Below are 23,276 nucleotides of genomic sequence, written 5' to 3' on the forward strand. Positions count from 1 at the left end.
AGCCTGGTCCATATGATGGGGGCCGACCCAACATCCTCCCAGGCTCCTTTCAGATGCGTTTACCAGCCTTTCTTTGAAAGCGTCAAAAGATAAGAGTCTACTGTGGACTCATTAGATAACTGTGGGTCAGGAAGTGATTCCCAATATTTAAAGCTAAAATGTGCATTTCTTACTTCCATGGCTTCTCGTCCCACTACCCTTAGAGTTGCAAAGTCACAGTGGAGAGAACTGTACTCACTTCCATTCTGAAGTGGACAGGGAGAAAAGGGCGGGGGGACGACGACAAAAAAAGTAGCAGTTAAAACCTGATGAGTTGTTTTGTGATGCTCTCTTTAGCAACTGCTGGGTACTGGTCCCATTAGAAAGTTGCAATGTGGGGGAGGGAGTGGCTTTGTAAGGTACCTTCAGAGCCCCAAGTCTACCACCGGCAATTAGGAGAGACTTGGTTCCTTCCTTTAACAAGGAATCGGGGGCTCCTCTTGTTCCTGGGCCCCTGGCATTGGTAACACAAGCACATCTGAACCCCTAACCCTCTGCTTGCTTCTGTAGTTTCCGCACTCAAAGCCCTGCAAATATTACCCATTTCCCTCCATACCGTGTATCCAGACCAGAGATCCCATTGTTGCCTCTTGCCCTGAGGCTGAAGCCGAGCCTAGAGTTTTGCCCTGGAAGGTGTCTCCTGCCACCACTTTCTTTCCTCCTTTTGGGCCAGCAGGAACAGCGCTAGCTGCCCCGACCACCCCAGCACCTCCCGACGCCACTTCCAGCCAGGGTAGGGTTACACTCAGACAGGGCGGACCCGGCGCAGTGATTGGAACCGCAGTCCAGCAACAGCTCTAGACATCCACTTTTAATAAACACACTTTATTCGTCACTTAATTGTCTTAACACATTTGACTCGGTTACAGCCATGCACGCAGGCAGGATGCAAATTTTAATCAGCAGCCAAATGCCAATAAAGAAAAGCAACTCAAGAGGCAGCCTCCCCTCCCGCTGGTGCGTCCAGTTGCTGAAGCTCGAGAGGGCAGGAATCTCACAGTGCAGTAGCTTGAGAATTCTTATAAGTCATACAAAACTTTGTTTTTATGAACACAAGAAAGTACAGTCAAAAGTGCAGGATCCCAGAAATATCGCCATGTGGGTACTGTACATACCACTAAGGGAGGAAGCCGATTGCCACACGTGAAGGAGCACTTCTGAGGATAGAGATGTGCAGTTGCTGACATGCTCTACGCTCTGCATCAGAGTCAAGGCACGCAGCCTTGCAAAGGAAGAAATCCTGCCCAGCCGGACACCTTGAAAGGTCTCTGGGGCAAAGCTGAGAGGAAGAGCAGAAAGAGAAGCCAAAGTGGGGAACTGTCTTCACTGAAGATCTCCCATTCAGAACAGGCCTTCTGTTTCAACAGAGCCAAAAAACATGATGGCTGTAAAAACTATGCAATGGCACATACGCGGCTCTTTCCCATACGGGCCACCTCAGTTCCATGAGGCTAAACCCAAAAACATACCTAGGAGATGCAAAATGGGTGGGGGGAGGAGCTTTTGCAGCTGTCACTGGAGGGATACAGAGACTTCACAAGAGGACTGGCGCTCCCTTCCAGTTTGGAAAAAGCTCAGCAGCAAAACCATCCACCATCAGGAAAGGGTAATTAAGGACAAAGGAAGACTGCTCTTCTGCTTCAGCTCTCGCACTCGAGACAGCTGCAGGGCAGCCATGGCCACTGGTCTAACCATCCCCGGGCCGGCCAGCGATGTATTTCGAGGCAGAACAGCCACCCGGCTTTGAGCAGCCAACTTGGTCACATGATCACAAACAGTGCCTCAGTCACAACTCCACTTTGGCTCGACTCCCAATGCCAACATTTACTCATGTTCCATTATTCTGTATGTAGGCAGGGCAATGAGGACAGCCTGTCCTTCCTCCTTTCTCCTCAAAAGAAGCCTCAAACGTTCTAAATAGAACAAGGAGGGACTTGGATATATCTCACAGTATCTGCATTAGCAACCGGGGTGTGTGTGTCTTTCTACCGCAGTCCAACTATCTGGGTCAGCCTAACAGCCATGAACTTGCAGACTGTGCCACCCCCTACGGCACCCTCACTTTGTGCCTGTCTCTGTTTTGCCCAAGGAGCTCTCAGCTGCCTGGTGTCAAACGCAGGGCAAGAGCCAAGAGGCAGACACACAGACACAGAGGGGCGAAGGAAATGAGCTTTTGCAGGCACAAGATGTTAAAGGTGACTTTCAGCACAGGCAGTTCAAAGAAAGAGCAAAACGGCTGCTGGACCTGTTTCCACAGGACCCCAAATACAGAGTCCTGAAAGTTCTAGTCCAGAAATGGGGGGGTGCATCCTTAAGCCAAGCGATCTCAGTGGGTCTTCCAGGTGCAATCAGCGGGGTGAGTGCCAAGCTCCATCTTCTCAACCTTCACGCTGCCATCCTCCTCTTCCTGTTCCTCACTGTTTAGATTTAAACACATCCGCCAAATGCCTTCTTTTGCTTGGACATGGAGGGCACCTGCCATTTGCAAGAGGAGAACAAGACATGAGGCTTCCTGGACCCTGCAAAGCGATTACTCCCAGAAGATGAAATCCTAGGCAGAGGCCACGACCTCCCCGGCAACTCCCAGGCACACTCTCCTCAGCCCTCCCACGCTGCTGCCTGCTGTGCTGTCTGGCGTCGGAATGGACCATAAGGCTGTTGAGCCAGAACGCAACAGGACACCTGGCCGGGACTAGCCCAACAGGCCATTCGCCATCCTAAGCCAGCACTTTTCATCAGCAAGGCTCAGGTGGATCTCAGTTGCCTGCCGCATGCAGGAGGCTTACCTGGCTGCTCTCTCCATCACCCAAATTAATGCTTCTCTCTCCCCCCACCCCCAATTACGACCATTATTTTGTGAGCTGGAGAGCTGAGGAATTGGAGGTGCAAGGAAACAGGGATGCCCAGCAAGGGCACTGCAGATGCTCTTCTGTCTATTTCCACCCCGGAGGTCTAACCAGCTTCACAACAAGATGGTTGGTATTTGGGGGACTCACACATCCTTTGGTGTCTCCAAGGCCTGACCAGACACATTCCTTCCCCCACCCGAAGGCCCTCTGGAGTTGTCAGGCCTCCTTTCTTGGATAAGCATGAGCTGAATTCTCTTAGAGGGTGTGTGTGTGGGGGGGTGATCATATATGCATTAGGGACAGCCCAAGCTGCTCCTTCGCAAACACCTCATGCGAACAAGGACCCTGCAGTTCTACCTCTACACTCATTGCAAATAGGCCCACAAGAAAGTTACCAGCCCAGAACAATTCTTTGTAGCCCACACCAATCATCTGAACCCTTAAAAACAGCCCTCATTTTCTGTAAAAATTCCCTCCCTGGTAACAGTTCTCACCTCTCACTGCAACCAACCAGGAAAGTGGCTGTTTATACACACCTACACATCTCTCCATCTCTCTCTCACACACACACTCACTCACTCAAAAAGCTCCACCCAGAATCTTACTAGAACTTCTTGGCAGTCACGTCACAACAAGAGCCCCTTTGGTTTGTCCTGCTTGTGAGCTTCCCAGACACATCTGTGTCAGGCCTAGACAGACCTACTGGGGGCTACGCTGCCTACTCCATCAAAACAATTCTTGTGGTCTTACCTGCTGAACCGGGAATAGCAAACTTCTCACTATCAAGCTTCACGGCCATCTGAAAAAGTTAAAGCCAAAGAAAAAATGGAAAAAAAGGGCACTGTTGTGATGTTTCTGGTTTTAAGCCAGAGAACTCCAACCAGCTCTCCAAAGAATCTTTCTTAACAAACAAAAGCGCCACGATAGGAGTGATTTGGCACAGCAACACCCTAACCCTTAAGGAGTGAAGGAGGAGTTGTCAGTCAGTGCACGTGTGTGTGTATGGCCTCTTACAAACGCTCCCTTAGGCTGTTGACACATTGGAGTTTGCTTTACTGAGCCAAGCGGCAATGGCTGCATGGTCAGTTACAGCTGTGTGGCCAAACACACCCGCCTCACAAAGAGCCCCCCACGAAGTTTAAATAAGATAAAAGAAGTTCAGACCTGGAGAAGCAAGGCAAATGCAAAGACCCACGCCCCCCTCCCAAGACACACACAATATTTATAGCCCCTGACTTTATGAAAATGAGAGGCCACATTCTTATTAGTGTGTATCCCTTCACAATGGGACAATCTCTGATCTCTGGCTGTGTTCTCTTCCCAGCTGGCTTTGATGTACCTCCAGCACCTTTGGCGCCCTCCCGATACCAGTCACGCCAGTGAAAGGCTTTGCATTATGTTGGTCACGCAAAGGTTGGTTTGGGAAGGTTAAGGGACGGGCCAACCTTCTCCCTCCTCTGGCACTTTAGCTGTGAACACATTCCAAGCCTTGGGCATAGCACGTCATCTCCTGCCTTCTCTAGGACGCCTTCTGATGACGAAGATGGAGTTTCTATGGACTAGCTCTGTGGTTTGGGTAATGGTGGTCCAGACTGGGTGGCCAACTTATATATACTAGGGCTAGTTAAGAAGGTACATTTCCCTTCAACAAAGGGAAAGATGAGCCAAAGAGAAAAGGCACCCCCCCCAGGCCCAAGGCTTTGAGGAGATCAGAAAGGGTGCCTTCAAAGAAAAAGCTCACAATGAAAAGGCCTAGCCAAGCTTTGATAGTGGAAAGACTTCCGTCATCTCATGGGGGGCCTCCTACTCGAATCTCAGCCAGCTGCTGGCTTGCAACCAGCACTTACACTCCTAGAATCACAGAGTTGGAAGGGGCCTCTAAGGCCATCAAGTCCAACCCCCTGCTCAATGCAGGAATCCAGATCAAAGCATCCCTAACAGGTGCCTGTCCAGCTGCCTCTTGAAGACCTCCAGTGTGGGAGAGCCCACCACCTCCCTAGGGAATTGGTTCCGTTGTTGTACCCCTTTAACAATAGGGAAGCTTTTCCTGATGTTCAGGTGTAATCTGGCTTCCTGCAACTTGAGCCCATTATTCCGTGTCTGGCACTCTGGGATGGGACTTACGTGGGGCTGAGGCACTGTTCCCAGAAGCAAGCATCCCTCCTGCTTGCAGTCCTCCAGGGCAGACCCTCGGCTGGTCGGGGGCAGCGGACAGGACACGGGGCCCTGAGCAGAGGACACCAGCTTGGCTTCTGCGGTCCCGCTGCAGCTGGAGAAAGACAAATTGGGGTAGAGCAAGTACCACCAGGTACGCCCCCCCTCCACCCCCAGCTCTGCCCCCTCAAACTCCTCCGGCTCAGCACAGCACCAATTCCTCTCTCCCATATAGAAAACATGGTGTCAAGGAAAGCACCCTGACACCAAGTGGCCAGCTTGCTCAGGAGGGCCAGGCAGCAGCTCTCCTAGTCAAGGCCAAGGGCAGGGGAGCAACTTATGGCAAGCGCCCTGGGCGGGGCCTTCTCCTTTCGGAGGAGGAGGAGGAAGAGGTTCTGCAGCGGCTGTCTCGGTTGCTCGGTATTCTTCATGCCACAGCTGAGCTACAGCAGCGTACCTCAGTCGGAAGCGCTCAGCAGGGTCACCTCCTGCCCCAGATGACATGGCCTGGCCTTTGTGCCTCTTCTCCAGCTGTAGCTGGACCGCCTCCCCTCCCCTCCTCTTGCCCTCGGGGCCGTGGAGGGGCCTCTGCGTCACAGCGAGGGCCTCAGGGGGTTGAGGAGAAGGAAGAGGAGCAGAAGCGGCTGGCCGGACCTCCAGGAGGCCTTCCGCAGCATACTTTGACTGCTGCAGGAGAAGAAACCAGGGTGAGGTGTGTGGCTACATATTTTACACACACACACACACACACGTATATATGTATGCAAGTACGTCTTATGATTCTGAAGATTTTTTATTGCTTTGCTGCTTCTTGTTTGCTGCCCTGGGCTCCTTTGAGAAGAAGGGTGGGATATAAATGCAATAAACAAATAATAAATAAATGCTCTGCACGGTCATGCCACCAGCTGGAGGGCATAAAATGCAGCTTACAGCTTATTCTCTCTCTCTCTCTCTCTCTCTCTCTCTCTCTCTCTCTCTCTCTCTCACACACACACACACACACGTTATGTATTCCAGAGGACTCAAAGGCACAGCATCTGACGGCAGCTGTCCACATCCACACAAGGGGACTCCACAGGATGCACAGCATGCAAAGGTCCCCCCACTCCTGCACCTAAGCCACAAAGCAGGCAACAGTTTGGCTATTTCCCTTTCAAGTGGAGTCTGGCCCTTTGGGCTTCTAGAACCAGGCCAGCTCTCTCAGGAGTCCTCCACCTTCACCACCACCAATTCCTGGGAAGGCGGCAGGCAGCTCACTTGGACTGTATAGTATACTCCCAGAGATTCCAGCTTCTCCCTCCCTTGTTGCAGGCTGAGCTCTTGGAACCAAGCGGCATCTCTGCGACTCGATGATATGCATTCCACCAATCTTGTAAACAGCTTCTGATCCTGGGCCTTATCCAGCAGAACCAGCGGTCCTTGGTGGCCCAGAGCTAAAAAGGAAAACAAGAATTATGCAGCGTTACACGGCAACACAAGACAGGGAACGCAGGATGCAAGGAGGAGGAAGGGCTACTTCCACCATATGCCCCGAGTCTCCTTTTTAAGGAAACTGCTCAAGAGTGCATAAAAAGCACACTGACTCTTACTGTTGCATGTGACCAAGGGTGGGAGGCACACGGCACCAGCAGCAGCAGCAACCACAGGTTCGCCTGCTTTTGCCTGGGAGCCTCAGACAGGATAAAACCAAGGGAAGTCCCCAACGGCAGCCACACAGAGCCACAAACACCCTCCCCCGGCCAGCCACACAGATCTTCCTGGGGCCAGCATCTCTGCTCACCTGAGCTAGATGTCCGGACTCTGCATTGGGAGCAAATTTCCTTGGTAGCTTCAGCAGAAACATGGAGAATCAAACAGGCCAGAGGCAGGCAACACTCACAATGGGAAATGCTCCTCAGTGGGAGGGGCACAGCGGTGTCATCTGTGCAGAAAAGGGGTGGGGCAGGGAAGATGGCAACACAACCTTCTGCCAATGGTCCAAGAAAGCGCCACACACAATGCTCCCCCACCCCCCGCCAGCACTGAGTGGGTCACAACATTTCTAAAGACTGTTCCATGGTAAATAAGGTCAGATGAGCAACCTTGTTTTGCCCCAGCCATTAAATGCCCATCCCAAAAACAAAATTAATTTGTGTTGATTTTGGGCAGTGCTCGGTCCCTGACATGTCTCTACAGGGAGACAAAAAGCTGGAGAGCAGCCTTGCCAGGGCCTGTCACTGCCTCACGTGACCTGCCAGTGCAGGCGCTGCTTCCCAATGACTACAGAAGAGTCAAGTTCCAAGAGAGGATCTGGCACCCTCCAATGGTGGGGTGGGGTGGGTGGGAGGAGGTGACAAATGCATAAGAATGACAATCTCCCCCCCCTCCCCAGTGGTGTGAGGCTGGTCAAGTCAGACAGATGTCCAAAACCCTGCTGGGCATCCAATAAATATCGCAGCACATCCAGCACCACAAATAATGGCCATGCTGAGATTACTGCACCATCCTAGCCACACCGGGGATAATTTTGCTAATAACAGACTGAGCGCGTTTATAGCAGTCCTGTGCTTTTTGTTTTTAACCAGTGTGTTAGTCCTCTGCAGGGATGTAAGTTGTGCTGTTCAAAGGTCTAGCCTGTGAACACCCCTCAAGCAAGCAGCTGGCTGGCCTGCCTCCCTTCACACACCGAAGTACCTACAGCCAGTCTGAGTCCTTCACCCACAAAGCTCTGGGGAGATAGTGCGGGGCCAGAGAGTGCGCAGTCACTGACCTGCCAGAGTCAAAGTGATGTCCTGCTCAGATACCTTCACAAGGAAAAAAGAAGAGCATCAATGCGCAGAACAGACAACTGTGAGAAGCAGGTTCAGGTCAAATGCTTGTGTGTTTGCTACAGCTAGGAGGGCAGAAAATAACAAGGTGTGTCCACGCATACACACACACACTCACACAGAGTCCATTAGCAGAGGTGAGGGACAGGATGCCAAAGCAAGTCTGCTCAAAGCCCTTGAAGACAGACCACGCAAGAGGGATGCAGTCAGAAGGCCAACCAAGCCCCAAGGTGTGTCCACGCATACACACACACACTCACACAGAGTCCATTAGCAGAGGTGAGGGACAGGATGCCAAAGCAAGTCTGCTCAAAGCCCTTGAAGACAGACCACGCAAGAGGGATGCAGTCAGAAGGCCAACCAAGCCCCAAATGGAAGACTTTGGCTCCTCACTCACACATGCAGGAGGGCCAGAGAGGACATTTCCCCCCTTCTCTCCGCACCCCCTGCCTCTCCTGCACTTGTAAAAGTGGAAACTCTATTATAACAGCAGCCCTGCCATGTTATTCTTAATTTAACACCTGCAGTTTATTAAAGATGACCGCCATATCTAGAGACGGGAGTGTACACTATCCATGCATCTTCTAACTTGTTGAAGTGCTCTTGGGGACAGGCCGCAGCTCAGGCGTAGAGCATCTGCCCTCCATGCAAAGGCCCCAGGTTCAGTTGCCGGAGTCTCCAGAGAGGGTTGGGAGAGACTCCTGCCTAAAACCCCAGAGAGCTGCTGCCAGCCAGTGCATACAATACTGAGCTAGATGGTCTGACTCAGTATAAGGCAGCTTCCTGTGTCTCTTGCAAATATGAACTATTTGGAAGTGTTACAGAGTGCTGGGCAAACGTTCTCCCCCTGCACCTTCCCTGGCAGAATTATAATGCTGATCCACCTGCAAATTCATTTCTTAAAAGAAAACCTGAAGACGTGTCAGATTAATTTACAAAGAATCCAAATGCAGCATGGAAGGAAAACTGGGCGCCTGCTTGTGAACTGTGAAACAGAAAAGGACTCTGAAATAGTTGAAGGGTTGGCCTTTGCTGGGACTGATGTGCAACTTCTTGAAGGCTCTTGCTTCCTCCAGCTTCTCCTCTCTCTCACTCTCACACACTCTCACACACTCTCACACACACTCTCACACACACACACACTCACACACACTCTCACACACACTCTCACACACACTCTCACACACACTCTCACACTCACACACACTCACACTCTCTCACACTCTCTCTCACTCTCTCTCACACTCTCTCACACTCTCACACTCTCTCTCACACTCTCTCTCACACTCTCTCTCACACTCTCTCTCACACACTCTCTCTCACACACTCTCTCTCACACACTCTCTCTCACACACTCTCTCACACACACTCTCTCACACACTCTCTCTCACACACTCTCTCTCACACACTCTCTCTCACACACTCTCTCACTCTCACACACACTCTCTCACTCTCACACACACTCTCTCACTCTCACACACACTCTCTCACTCTCACACACACTCTCTCACTCTCTCACACACTCTCTCACTCTCTCACACACTCTCTCACTCTCTCACACACTCTCTCACTCTCTCACACACTCTCACTCTCACACTCTCTCACACTCTCTCACACTCTCTCACACTCTCACTCACTCAGTGAAGCTCATAATACCTGGAGGGCTGCAATGTGGGGAAGAGAGACTGCTCCAATTCGGATGTCCATGCATGTTGCCAAAAAGCTTGGAGGATCCTGACTCTCCTGAAGTTCCCTTCCCATTTTGGGGAAACTGTCTTTGCCTTGTGTGGGGCTGGGAAGGATGTAATCAACACACGAGCGCTTACAAAGCTTGTCAACTTTGGCGCAGATGTTCATTAATTCTGTAAAAAAAAATGTATTGAAGAAGCTCGTGTTATTTCTCCAAAGACCTCACAAACCAAAATGCAGCAACATTAACTACGCATCTGTTTGCTGTCCTGGGTCTTCCACTGCCTCCGTCCTCATACCCTTGCAAGCACAGACGCACCAGGGCTACTAAGAACAGAGCCCTATCCAGGGAAACACCAGCACATATTTACTCCTTTCCAGCAGCAACCATCAAATCCTTTTCATGCACAAAACTAGACCAACTGTGTTATGTGCCTTTTGCAGCAGGATGCATTAAAGGTGCTACCCCCCCCGCAAGAATCCCAAGCACAGCTATTGGGAAAGGGACCCCCTACCCACCCACGGCTGCCAGACCTCAGCCCCTTTTTGCCTTCCCTATCATGTATTATTCTATTAAGCATAAAATGTATATGCTGCATCCTAGGCACAGCCCACTGGAGGCAGCTCACAATTATCATAATGGCCCAGTAGATGGAGCAATCCCAGATAAACAGAAGGCAGCAGCATTAACCACCTATTCTAAATAAAATTAACACAAGATGTTAATGTTAAGAATAGCTAACTTTGGTCAAGCTAAGATGATTCAACCAGAGAGAATTCTGGGGGCCTTGTGGACACCCTACTGAGGGAGATCCGCAGCTCAGCACCAGACAGACAATTTGCAACATTGCAAGAAGATGCAACTGAACCTTAGCTGTTATCTCTTATCTACTTCCTGAGATCAGTGTTGCAGATCAAGACCCCTGGGTGGGGCTGTCTAGCCCCCTTATCTTCAAAGAAGCTGATCTCAGCAGGGGTGGAATATGGCTAGTTGCCCCCCCCCCATTGACCGGTAAACTCCATAAAAATGAAGGATGTTCCCGCAGCTGTTGTTCCCTATTTCCAACCATCTCAACTCGCCTGAAGTTTACGGGGAAAAGCCGTTGGGGACCAGGCGATTCTACTGTGAAGATAGAATCTTACCTTAGCAAGCTCTTTGTTATGTTTTTCCGTCTGTATTGGATCTCTCACCTTTGTTATGCCAATGTATCTCCCTAAGCCTGGCTGAGGGCGACTAGCATTAAGGAAACAAATGCTACTCTCTGATTTGTATATACTTTTTTTCTTTTAAGTAAACTTCCCTTTTGAAATTGGTGTGTATTGCTTGGAGCTAATGATTCCTAAATTCAGTCTTTGATTGCTGGACGCTACTGATTACTGTTGATTAGCGTGAGTGAGTGAGTGAAATAATCTTTATGGTTTACAGCCACAGGCCATTACAATGTAGTACAAAAAAGTACAATCTACTGAAATTCCAAATAAAACCCACTGCACTACTCATCCAAAATAAAATAAAATAAGACCAGTGGGAAGAAGTAAAATACCAATCCCCATCGTAAAACCCAAGAACGAAACTAAAACATCCACTGGAAGGTAATGCATATCACAGTGATGACACTACAAACCCAAGAATGGCATGGATTAAAGGCTAAAACTAAACAGAGGGGGACCCCATGCGAGCACCCAATGTTGTCAGGTGTCGGACTCTCATTTTCCCGGCAGCCAAAGCAAACCGCCACCTGAAGAGTTACAAAAGGGTCAGAGCCCACCAGGAGAACACATATTTGCTCCCAAGGGGGCCTGCTTAGCAAGGGGAGGAGAATGGGAGCTAGAAATTTCAGCCGCAGCTCATTATACAGAGAGCATCTTAATAAATAATGCACAATGTCCTCCACTTCCCAGAGTTACAGATGCAAACCCTTTGGCAGACAGGAAGATTTACATACCTCCCCTCCAGAAAGGCCGAGGGCATAGATTGAAATTGTAGGGCCGTAAAGGCCTTCTTAGGGAAGGGGGGGTCAGGAAGCGAAAATACTGTTCAAGACCAAAAGTTGTTTTGACAAGTGGATACCATAGTGAAAAGGCTGAAAGCATGGAACCATAAACGTCCCTTCTTTTAGAGTAAAACAAAATTCTGTCCATATAAAGGAGCTTCACGCGGGGGGAAATGTGGGAGGGAAGAATTTCGATGTTGATCCCATATGTGGATAAAATCGCTTTGGAATGCGTAACCCAGGTGTTATAAAAGGGCCTCTGTAGCTGTTCCATGAAACACTTCTTAGGTAGCCGAGAGTCGCTCATACATACGAGCTTCAACCAGTACCTTGCAAGCGCCGCATGCACAAGCGACTCTATCGAATGGAGACCCGTTTCCATCCCTAAAAGAAGGGCAGGGGTACCCCTCGGGAGGGCAAGAATGTCCCTCAAGAAGGTATTCTGCACAATCTCCAGGGCAGAGAAGTTAGCATGTCCCCAGATCTGTGCCCCATAGAGGAGCTGGGGGATCACTTTACCACGGAAAGCCTCAACCACAGGGGAGATCAAACATCCCCCTTTAAATCTAAAAAAAACGAAGTAGTGAATGGGCAGAACGTAGTGCTTTCCACTTCACTGCCTCAAAATGATGCTTCCATGTCTGGTTGGAAGCAAAGGTTAGACCTAAATATCTAACTCTATGAAGTTGACCAATAGGCTGATTATTAAGTGTCCACCTATGGACTTTTCGTTCCAAACACCACCACATTAGTTTTGGCGTAATTTATTAGTAGATGTTCATTTAGGCAAAACCCGCCCAAGCTTCTCAGTAACCTCCTCATCCCAACTAAGGTCACAGAAACCAAGGCCAGATCGTCGGCATATAATAAAACAGAGGTTAGTATCCAGAATAGAGGGAGGAAAAAACTGGGCCACAATATTATTCACATAGAAGTTAAAAAGAAACGGGGCCAAAGGACAGCCCTGCCTCACCCCTCTGGACGTTGGAATTAGTTCCGATAGCAGACCATTAGCACCCACCCTGACCCTAAGGTAAGAGTTTGTATGCAACATACGTAGCAAACAGAGAAGTCTTCTATCTGTATTGGTCTGAGATAGCTTAAACCATAAAAGGTCTCTGTCGATGAGATCAAATGCTGAAGTGAAGTCAACGAATGTAACAAACAGTTCCCTTTTACCACGCCCAGTGTATTTTTGAATAAGATGGGACAATGTAAAACATTGGTCAACAGTTGATTTTCCTTTTGTAAACAGTGAGTTATGGCAGTGAGATCTAATGAAGCATCCAGAACACGGTCTTGTCCTTATTTATTGGATGAGTTTCAGTCTGTACAGCTTGAGGATGTTGACAAGATCCTTGGACTGGTGCGGGCGACCACATCTGTTCTGGACCCTTGCCCCTCTTGGCTGGTGAAAGCTGGCAGGACCGGAACCGCCGGCTGGGCCAAGGAGATAATAAACGCCTCTTTGAGAGAGGGAGTGGTCCCTGACTGCCTAAAAGAGGCGGTAGTGAGACCGCTCCTGAAGAAATCCTCTTTGGACCCAGATAACCTGAACAACTATAGACCTGTGGCGAATGTTCCGTTCTTGGGCAAGGTACTGGAATGGGTGGTTGCCGGCCAGCTCCAGGGGCTCTTGGATGACACTGATTATCTTGATCCATTTCAATCCGGTTTTAGGCCCGGTTTTGGCACCGAAACAGCCTTGGTTGCCCTGTACGATGACCTTTGTCGGGAGAGGGACAGGGGGAGTGTGACTCTGTTGATTCTCCTTGATCTCTCAGCGGCTTTTGATACCATCGACCATGGTATCCTTCTGGGAAGACTCACGGAGTTGGGAGTTGGGGGTACTGCTTGGCAGTGGCTCCGCTCCTACTTGGTGGGTCAACACCAGAAGGTAGTGCTTGGGGAACATTGCTCGATACCCTGGACTCTCCATTGTGGAGTCCCGCAGGGATCGGTACTGTCCCCCATGCTTTTCAACATCTACATGAAGCCGCTGGGTGTGGTCATCAGGAGTTTTGGGGTGCGTTGCCATCAGTACGCTGATGACACGCAGCTCTGTTTCTCCTTTTCATCCTCCTCAGGTGAGGCTGTTAACGTGCTAAACCGTTGCCTGGCCGCGATAATGGACTGGATGGGAGCTAACAGACTGAAGCTCAATCCAGACAAAACTGAGACGCTGTTGGTGAGTGCCTTCTCTGCTCAGATGGAGGATGTTCATCCTGTTCTTGATGGGGTTACACTCCCCTTGAAGGAACAGGTTCGTAGCTTGGGAGTTCTTTTCGATCCTTCCCTGTCTCTTGAGGCCCAGGTGGCCTCGGTGGCACGGAATGCTTTTTACCATCTTCGATTGGTAGCCCAGCTATGTCCCTACCTGGACAGTGACGACCTCGCCTCAGTTGTTCATGCTCTGGTAACTTCTAGATTGGACTACTGCAACGCGCTCTACGTGGGGCTGCCCTTGAAGACTGTTCGGAAACTACAGCTAGTCCAGAATGCAGCGGCCAGATTGTTGACGCGGACCAGAAGGTCCGCTCACATAACACCTGTTCTGGCCCGTCTGCACTGGCTTCCTATTTGTTTCCGGGCTAGATTCAAAGTGCTGGTTTTGACCTATAAAGCCCTACACAGCATGGGACCACAATACCTGGTGGAACGCCTCTCCCAATATGAACCTACCCGTACACTACACTCAACATCTAAGGCCCTCCTCCGAGTACCATCCCATCGAGAGGCTCGGAGGGTGATGACTAGAACCAGGGCCTTTTCAGTGGTGGCCCCCGAACTGTGGAACAGCCTCCCTGATGAGGTGCGCCTGGCGCCGACGCTACTATCTTTTCGGCGCCAGATGAAAACCTTTTTATACTCCCAGGCATTTTAAAGTGTATTTTAAACAGCATTTCCGTATTTTGGATGTTGTTTGGTTCGTTATTGTTTGTTTGTTTTGTTTTTTGATTTATTGTATTTATTGTATTTATATATTGTGCTTGTTTTTATCTTTTTGTACACCGCCCAGAGAGCCTTCGGGCTTAGGGCGGTATATAAATTAAAATAAATAAATAAACAAACAAACAAACCCCGCCTGTTCTTCAGCAATCACTGAATTCGCAGCAGCCCAAGCATCTAGTTTGCCTAACAAGTACTTCGCATAAAGTTTGGCAACTATATCGAGTAGGCTGATCGGTCTAAAGTTTTTGGGGTCGGCCTTAGTACCCTTTTTATGAATCGGAACTAGTGTGGGTTAATACCCTTGGAACTCATGTAGCTCTCCGAGATCCCGTTTCTCAGAGAAGGGAGCTAGGAAGAGGGGTGGTGGCTGTACTACCGTGAACTTAATCCGAAAGGAGGGAGAGTTTGCCTGGGAAGCAGAGACCCAAAGGTGCTGGGACTGTTCTCAGAAGCAAAGAACCCCCCTTGGGGTGCTGAGGGCAAGGGGCCCCAGGGGGACAATTCTTTGACAATTAACACATAGGCCAGTTCAAAACAAATCTCAGAAGTGTTGACCGGGGTAAGCAGAGATAAGAAACAAAAGGGAACAGCACCAAACAATTTATTTTTATTTATTTATTTAATTAAGCTTATATACCGCCCGACTAGCAACAGCTCTCTGGGCAGTGAACATTAAAAATACAATAAAAATAACACAATACAGTATATCACAATACAAAACTGTACAAAGGGCAGGATAGAGAGGCAAGCTCTTTGATTGCCTGACAAAGGAAAGATAAACAGATCCTCACAGCTCCTGACGAAGGACCAGTTCCGAAATGCGTTGAGCTTTTAATAAACTTCTTCCAGCACCAGAGCTTGCCTCTCTATCCTGCCCTAAGCAGATATAACACCAACTCTGGCACAACTGCACTGACTACCAATTTGTTCCCGGGCCCAACCCAAAGTGCTGGCTTTGACCTATAAAGTCTTATGCAGCTCAGGACCTCAATACTTCAAAGGCTGCCTCTCCCCCTATGAACTGACCGCACCCTGCATATGTCATGAGGCCCTACTTCATGTGCCCCCTCCACGAGAGGCTCAGAGGGTGGCAATATGAGAACGGGCCTTCTCAGTGGTGGCCCCCCATTTGTGGAATGCTCTATGCCTGGTGTCATCCCTATCCATCTTTAAGCGTCAAGCAAAGACCTTCACTTGGGCCTTTGGCTTCTGTCCCAATTACTCTTTTTGTTGATTGGTGGGCTTCCAACAGGTGGGTTTTTTTTGGCTATTATGTATACCTGTGTTTGCCTCTTGCTGTATTGAAAAGTTTTAGTTTTTTATTGATTGTGTGTGCTTTTAACCATGATTCTTGTTTTAAATCTGCGTATGTTTTTTAAATCTGTTGTAACTTAGAGACCGCTCGATATTGGGTGACTAATAAATAAATAGAAAGCTAGCATCTGCAACTTGCAAAATTAACAATTCAGACTGCCTAAAGAACGATCTGATTCAAATGGAAGGTGGTCTTAAAAAGATTGGTTTCTAAAGCCCTCTTATCAGCCTGGAGCATCAGGTTCATGTGCATCTCTGAGGGGAAGAAGGGCCACGATGCAAGGGCCGCCAAAGAGAATGGCAGGTCTGTCCTTTCACCTTCCACATGGGGGGCGCCAGCAGCACAGTTCGCGAGCAAGAGCCTCCTTACCTGGAATCGTCTTTGCATTCTTCTGGACAGGCTTCAGCACTGGCTCAAGCTGCATTTTCAGGGATTTCTGGAGCTCCTGGGCCAAGTCCTGAAAACTCCCTCGGATGTCTTCCTGGAAAGAAATGGTGCCACGCTGAGGCGGACTGCTCCCTCCTGCCACCGGCAGTTTTCGGTCAGGCCAAGCCCGCACAGCTAAATCACTCTGCCAGGGCCAAACACCAAGAGGCAGCCAGGGAAAGGGCCCCCAGCAACAGCTTCGCAGGGGTCCCCTGAAAACAGACAGCTAGAGAGATGGGGCTATGCTTCATTCAGGACACACATTTTATTTGCTCAGAAGGGACCTTCACGCCTCCCTGAAGCAGTGCTGGCTGCGGCTTCCTCACCAGTTATCCATCACCACGGACAGCTCCTCTCCCAGTTCTCAGCCATGCAGCCTAGGCAAGAGCAGGGGGCTTGCTCCCACCCAGGGAAGCCACGGTGGAATTTGGGTTACTCCATGGCCCGCAAGAGCAAGAAGCTGCTACGAGCCACCTGCACCTAGCACAGGTGGACGCTGCTGCTGCTCCTTCCAAAACCACTGCAGACCACGGCTGGGACTGGGGAAGAGGCCACTCCCTTTGCTACAGAAAGTGTACGCAGCCCTGACTTCCGAGAGAGTGAGAAGGACTAGCCCATTCCAGGATACTCTCCTCCTCCATGCACAGGAAAGCTGAGGCTGACCTAGAGAGTGGCACCACCCAAGAAGCGCTGATATCGCAACAAAGAGGGGAGGCTTCTCCAGAGAAACCCACTGATTTCTGCAGCAAGCAATTCCTCCACGAGGCAGGGAAGCTTATGACGTGCCCCCTTCCTTAGGAGCACACAGGATCTCACTGCCCTCAGGAGCTTCAGCAGAGGGTTCAACCGTTTAGTCACATCTCTATGGCGAGCAGCCAGTCTTCTTCTTCCCAACTCTGAATTCGAGGAAGTGGGCAGGGATCATCCCACCAGCAGGAAGGCAACCCTGCCCACTCTGCAGGAAGGCTGGGGGCTGCGCAGCCAAGGCACCTGGGGCCAGCCAGAGATGACCAGGCTCTCGGCTGCCTGCTGGATCTGTGCACCAGCTCACCTGGAGCAGCTGAAGTTGCTCCTGAAGCTTCTTCGAGGCAGAATCAAAGACGCTGCCCTTCTCCTTCTGGATATAGTGCTCCATCCAGTCTTTCATTCTCTGGAAGTAGCCGGGCCCGGACATTTGGGTGCAAGCTACGGCAACACATTATAAATCAGCACATGCCCTCGTACAGTTGGCACCCCCTAACCTTGTCCCCATCAGATCTCTACCTCCTGTCTCAAGAGTACAACCAAGGCTTGACCCAAAGGCATTGCTCTGCAAAACCAACTCCTTCCCTTCAACATTCCTCAGAAATACCCCGTCTCCAGCATACGGAGACAGGGCAAACTGAAAGCAAGGCTTACGATAGCAGTTTCAGTGCTTTCCGGCAACTATACATTTCAACTAGGGACCTCATTCGTTCATAATTAGTTTTGCCAGGATGGCATTGTTACCCATTCCAAGCCTTCAGAATAAAGCAGGATTAGAGGAGGATAAGGCTAGCAGCGACTCTTAGCCCTGGTGACTTTGTTTTACCCCCACTGTTGGAGGCAGCACACTTCTGAGTGGCAGTTGCTGGGAAACCACAAGTGGGGGGAGTTGCTGTCACGCCCAGGTCCTGCTTGTGGGCTTCCCATTAGGGCATCTGGTTGGCCACTGTGAGAGAGGATGCTGGAGAGGATGCTGGACTGGATGGGCCACTGGCCTGATCCAGCTATGGGGCTCTTCTCATGTGATGGTAAGAAGCAGGGGGTGGATTTTTGCTCAGGCTCAGGGCTGAGAAGGGATTTGAGCCACCAAGGACGATCCCTCTCTTCATTTGCACCCCCAGGGCTCTGAATGTAGTGATCCAAAGGCACCGTGGAAAACAAGTCACTCCACGGTGCAGAACTAAGTCTTCCTCCTCAGCAGGTACCTGCGTTTCTATTTCAGCATGGAGGGAGGCCCATGGAAGAGGGAGAGTGCTCTCTTACCACAGCCATGCTTCACCACTTCATTGTGGAGCCTGGCCCAGTAACAGGCCTCGTCAACAGTGGTGGTGGGCCAGCTCAGCACCAGAGAGTGCACTTCTGTGAATTAATTCACCTGCATATGCTGGTTCCATGCGAGCCTGTATCTCTGGCGTTAGGACGCGGGAGATCATCCGCTGCCTTCTGGTGATGTAGCCCGTCAGATCCAGAGTAAAGTTGAGTAACTGGGGAGAGTTGGGAAGAGGAGGGACACTTCAGGAGCCTGGCCGGGCCTTCCAATAAACACCCAGCTCTTGTCTAATGTGATGCCTGTGCGTGCAAATTCCTCACCTGCTGGCCTCAGTGCACACAGGTTAAGCTCAGGGGCACACTTATGTAAATTTTAGCAGAGATTGTCAACAGTCTGAGATGCTGTGTGTGTTTACCTAAGTGGCAGGCTTTTACCCTGCATCAGCATCACTGAGACTTGAGACTTAGAAAAATAAGAAAAGCTACTTTATTATAGAAATACATAGTAGACAGGAAAGGCATACCTAGTTGTAACTAAGTTGGAGGCGCAATGTCCAGACTTCGGTGTTGTCCTCATGGCTCAGGAGAGAGAGCAAAGACAGAGATGTCTCCTCTCTCCTTGGACAGTCCAAGAAGAAGACAAAGGAAGGAGGTGCAGGTCAGCTTCCCTGAGCACATCAGTTTACAAGGGAAGGAAGTTAGTCAGAGCATAACACAGGTCAAGGCAGGCAAGCCTAGCCAGCTGGAGGACCCTGACTCTATCTCCCTTCTGGAATACACACAAAAGAACCAAACAGGAGTTGCTCTTGCCCCCCTTCCAACACACGCAAGGCAGAGAGCAACATGCCCCATCACCGCCACGCCAGCCCCAGCCTCACCCTTGCCCGAGCTGCTTGCATCTGCTGGCGATAAATCACATGTATTGCATCTGTAATTCTGCTTTGCTTGTGCAGTTCCTTCTTGAGGTGTTTGAAGAAGCACTTCAGCTTATCCAAGACAGCTTTAGTGAAATGCTGAATGGAGTCTGTCAACTGAGAGCTGGGGGGGGGGGAGAAGAGAGCAGAGTTGGAAACTGACTCATGGGTCCTCATTTAGTTCCCTTCACAAGGGCACAGGACCCAGTTCCCCACACCCACACCCTGGCAACACGGCCTCCAGTGCCTTTCGTCCTTCAAGCCCCAGCTGTGGCACGGCTGGGTCCCATCCCCTCCATGAGCAGTCCTAAAGCTCTCCTCTCAGGGGCTGGGACGCAGCCAGCCTGCCCTTCTGTTAGCGCTCCAGTAGATCAGGCAGCAGCACAACCATGGGTCCGAATCTGGCAGCCACCAAATTGATACCATGCAGGGTGGGGTGGGCGAGAAGGCTGCTGCAGCTCGTGGTACAGCATCTGTCTCACATGCAGAAGGTCCCGGGTTCAATCCCGGATGACATCTCCAAGTACGGCTGGGAGAGACTACCGAGTCTGAAATCCTGGAGAGCCACTGCTGCCAGCCAGGGTAGGCATTATTGAACTAGATGGACCTTCGGATTGACTCTGTACAAGACGGCTTCCTTTCTTCCCTTCTCCCAGCCATTTCCCTCCCTTAGCAGAGAAAACAGACCCCCCCCTCCTTCCCCGGAGAAGCAATGGCTAGAAAAAAGTGATTGGCCGGGGGGGGGGGGGAGGTCAGCATCTTCCCCCAACCCCCAAATAACTACTACTGCAGTTAGGAATTGCCCCAACCCTCATTTTATGGGGGTTCAGCACAGCTGGCATCATGTCGTGCCTCTGCTAGATCTAGCCTGGCTCCTGTTTTCCCTGTTGCCTGGGGCAAAGAACGGGACACACCTGAAGACCTCGCTCCAGGTCACAGAGATGGCCTTGTAGATGGGTTCTGCCAGACGGCTGTTGAAATCCACACACTCGTACTTTGGAGAGGTGTAGAGACCATGGCGGTTGCACACCGCGCGGTACGTGGAATGCGGGTAGCCAGAGACCTGCAAGGGAGGATGCAAGGAAACTGGGGGTGAAGAGGTGCCGGGCACTGAAACCTTCTAGCCTGGAGGACTCTTTTGTGCCACAGGAACCCAAACACAAAACTTGACAGCCAACTGAAGTACACAGACGAGTCCAACGGAAGCGTCCTCTTAAAATCGCCACTGGTTGGGCATCAGCTGCCAAAGGAAGAGGGTGCCCCAAAGCTGTTCCCCATTGGATGGTGCCTCTTCCCCCGTGCATTTTGGACACAATCCACAGGGAGCTCTTCCGCACAAACCCCACTGAAAGGAACGCAAAGTGCTGATAGCTCAGGTTCATGCCAATGAGGCGTATCCAAGAGAGCCCCCCTCCACCCTCCCTCAGGGGACTGTGCCCTGTGTTCAGTGGGATTGCTTTTGAGGAAAGGAATTAAGCCAGCAGAAGGGGACGGAGCTTGGAACCCCCTCATGAAATATTTACAACAGCCACCCCCAACCTGGTGCCCTCCATATGTTTTGGAGTACAACACCCATCAGTCTGTGCTGGCTTGGGCTGATAGAAGGTCAAAACATCTGATGAGCACCAGGTTGGGGAAGGCTGATCTACACCATCATAACATTTAGGTGGCTATTAAAACACAAGAAATGGGATTGTTACCACCTCAAGACTCTGGATTTTTATTTTTTTAAAGGGGATTTTATTCCAGCCCCTGAAACTGGGGCTACGTTACCAAACTCACAGGGTTTACTGTTTGAGAACCAAATGCTAGTCCCAATAATGCAGAATTCCTGCAGTCCAGACACTCTGTAGTAAGTGTGGCCTCTCTCTCTCTCTCCCTCCCTCCCTCCCCCCCCCCCGCCCGCCCGCCCGCCCGCCCGTCGGACTTTCTACAGCAAGAATGGCAGGGCCTCCATGCTTCACATCAGTTCTTCCAGTTGGTTCTTAAACTCATTAAATAATTATTTCTTCAAAGCTCTACAAACTACACAAGGTGTTTCAATTTTTAAACCTTAGGCCAATTCCTGCCTGTACTTCTTCGCCATAGTTTACATGCGCTTCCTTTCATTTTCTGTGGCACAAAAGATGTGCTACTGGGAGGCAGTTGCCCGGAGAGAGGAGTGTGGAAAGGGTGCACGCCAAGAGCAGGTTGCAAAGAAAAGGAGACTTTTGGCTTACAGGAGATCCCCAACTTTTGACTATGTCCTCGCACAGTTCCTTGGCCTTATTTGTGCCCTTCGTTAGGCTGGCAATGATAAGGACTTCAAAGTAGTGCTGGATGTCATGGAGGCTGTTGTCTATGGCTTCCTGGAGGAGACTGGGAAGGTCCTGCAAGGACTGCCGCACAGTTTCCTGGAGGTGGGCTTCATGAGAGTTGTCCTGGAGAGGAAAAAGAGGGACACGAAGAGGAGTGGGAAATGGTCTATTGAAGACCCTTCTGTGAGTAACAGCTGAGAAGCACCTGTACCCCTGCAGCAGAATGACAGCGATAAATCCTGCCCTTGCAGTGCATAAATCACTTGGCACCCACCTTACAATCACCCATAAAGACAGAGTAAGAGCCTGGCTGCAGGTTCTCACAGCAACCAACCAGATGCCTCTTCTGGGAAGCCCACATGGTGACATGTAGACCATTTCCCTGCTCCTCACTTTGGAGGACTTTTCTCCTTTTGACATTACTTTCAAAATAATTCAAAAGGAAATCCTTTTGAAAAAGACATGAAGGCTTTCCAAGACTTTTCTAGAGAGTGCTGTAGCTAGAGAAAGCACCAAGCATCTCTCTGCTGTAAACACTTAACACTGTTTTCATCCACAAAACAAAAACTAAACTTTGTTTTGCAGAGGGTGGGAGAAAAGTAGAATCATAGAATAGTAGAGTTGGAAGGGGCCTATAAGGCCATCAAGTCCAACCCCCTGCTCAATGCCTTAGTTTGGTTCCAGCCAGAAACTCCCTTTTCTCCTTCCTCTGCAGAGTTGGAATTCTTTAATTTGAGAGTGCAGGAGACATCAGGAAAAACCTCCTAACGGTTAGAGCCATACGACAATGGAACCAATGACCTAGAGAGGTACTGGGCTCTCCAACAGTGGAGGCGTTCAAGAGGCAGCTGGACAGCCGTCTGTCGGGAATGCTTTGATTTGGATTCCTGCATTGAGCAGGGGGTTGTACTCAATGGCCTTATAGGCCCCTTCCAACTCTACGATTCTATGATTCTATGATTAAAGCCTTGGCGAAAGCCTCTTGGAAGCAGATGTCACATGTGAGCTGCTTCAAAGGGTGCTTCAGCCCAGGGTTTTAATCCCCACACTGCTGGTGAGCAGGGATTAAATCCTGTGGCTGTGGCTGGGCAATCTTGTTCCCTGCTGTCAACAGGATCACACAACCAGGGCAGGATTAAACCCTGTCTTCCCACCCCTACTGGGTGGGTGGGTGTGGTTTTGGGGAAGGGCCTCACGGGCCAAATTGGACCCCTTGGGGGGAGCCATAATTGGCCCAGAGGCTGGAGGTTCCCCACTCCTGCTTTAAACTGTTGATTAAAATTTGGCCCCAATTAATTGTTAGGGCAGAAAACAAAGACAAGGTTATAGAATTTGGGACTCTTGAAAAGGTCACTGCTGTGCTCTCTTCTTCTACCAAGAGCGTTTCATGATGGCTTTGCCTTTCCATTTGTGTACAGTTAACAGATATTTTGCACTTCACGAAGAACTGCAGCTTCCCTTTAGTAACAAAAGTGGTTCAATGAAGCAGACAGAACTTAGCTGAGACCTACACAGGTACACAGCTCAGTGGCAGAGCATCTGCGGTGCATGCAGAACGCCCAGGCTTAATCCCTAGCACCTCCAGGTAGGGCTGGGATAGCACCTTGCCTGAAATCCTCAACCAGCCCGTACAGACAGTGCTCAGCTTCTTTCGTTCCCAGATCTGAAGCTTCCACAGCACTGATTGGCCTCCAGCATCTTTGCTAAAGCCACTCTGGTTGGTCCTTATAGCTGAAGGGCAGAAATGGCTAAAACTTGTATGCTTTTGCTTTTTGGCATCTAAAGTTCTCCTAAATAGTGGCAAATGGAACACCCCCAGCCAGGCTT

At 50.2% G+C, this 23,276-nt stretch overlaps 1 protein-coding gene across 1 annotated transcript in view; it reads right to left on the bottom strand.

Moving 5' to 3' along the window:
- Positions 1–854: 854 nt before the first annotated feature.
- NUGGC (nuclear GTPase, germinal center associated) overlaps positions 855–23,276 on the bottom strand; it is a 68,167-nt gene continuing 45,745 nt past the window's right edge. Inside the window, exons 18-31 of the mRNA XM_061612294.1 lie at positions 21,372–21,572; positions 20,067–20,215; positions 19,117–19,276; positions 18,345–18,453; positions 17,277–17,410; positions 16,169–16,280; positions 9,506–9,711; positions 7,792–7,825; positions 6,823–6,963; positions 6,300–6,475; positions 5,358–5,729; positions 5,013–5,264; positions 3,639–3,687; positions 855–2,514 (exon numbers count right to left, since the gene is read on the bottom strand). Of these exons, the coding sequence (XP_061468278.1) occupies positions 2,366–2,514; positions 3,639–3,687; positions 5,013–5,264; positions 5,358–5,729; positions 6,300–6,475; positions 6,823–6,963; positions 7,792–7,825; positions 9,506–9,711; positions 16,169–16,280; positions 17,277–17,410; positions 18,345–18,453; positions 19,117–19,276; positions 20,067–20,215; positions 21,372–21,572 (2,244 nt within the window). The 3' untranslated portion in view covers positions 855–2,365. The remainder of the gene's footprint in view (positions 2,515–3,638; positions 3,688–5,012; positions 5,265–5,357; positions 5,730–6,299; positions 6,476–6,822; positions 6,964–7,791; positions 7,826–9,505; positions 9,712–16,168; positions 16,281–17,276; positions 17,411–18,344; positions 18,454–19,116; positions 19,277–20,066; positions 20,216–21,371; positions 21,573–23,276) is intronic.

The sequence above is a fragment of the Rhineura floridana genome, chromosome 1, assembly GCF_030035675.1.
Source record: "Rhineura floridana isolate rRhiFlo1 chromosome 1, rRhiFlo1.hap2, whole genome shotgun sequence".
Classification (NCBI taxonomy): Eukaryota; Metazoa; Chordata; class Lepidosauria; order Squamata; family Rhineuridae; genus Rhineura; species Rhineura floridana.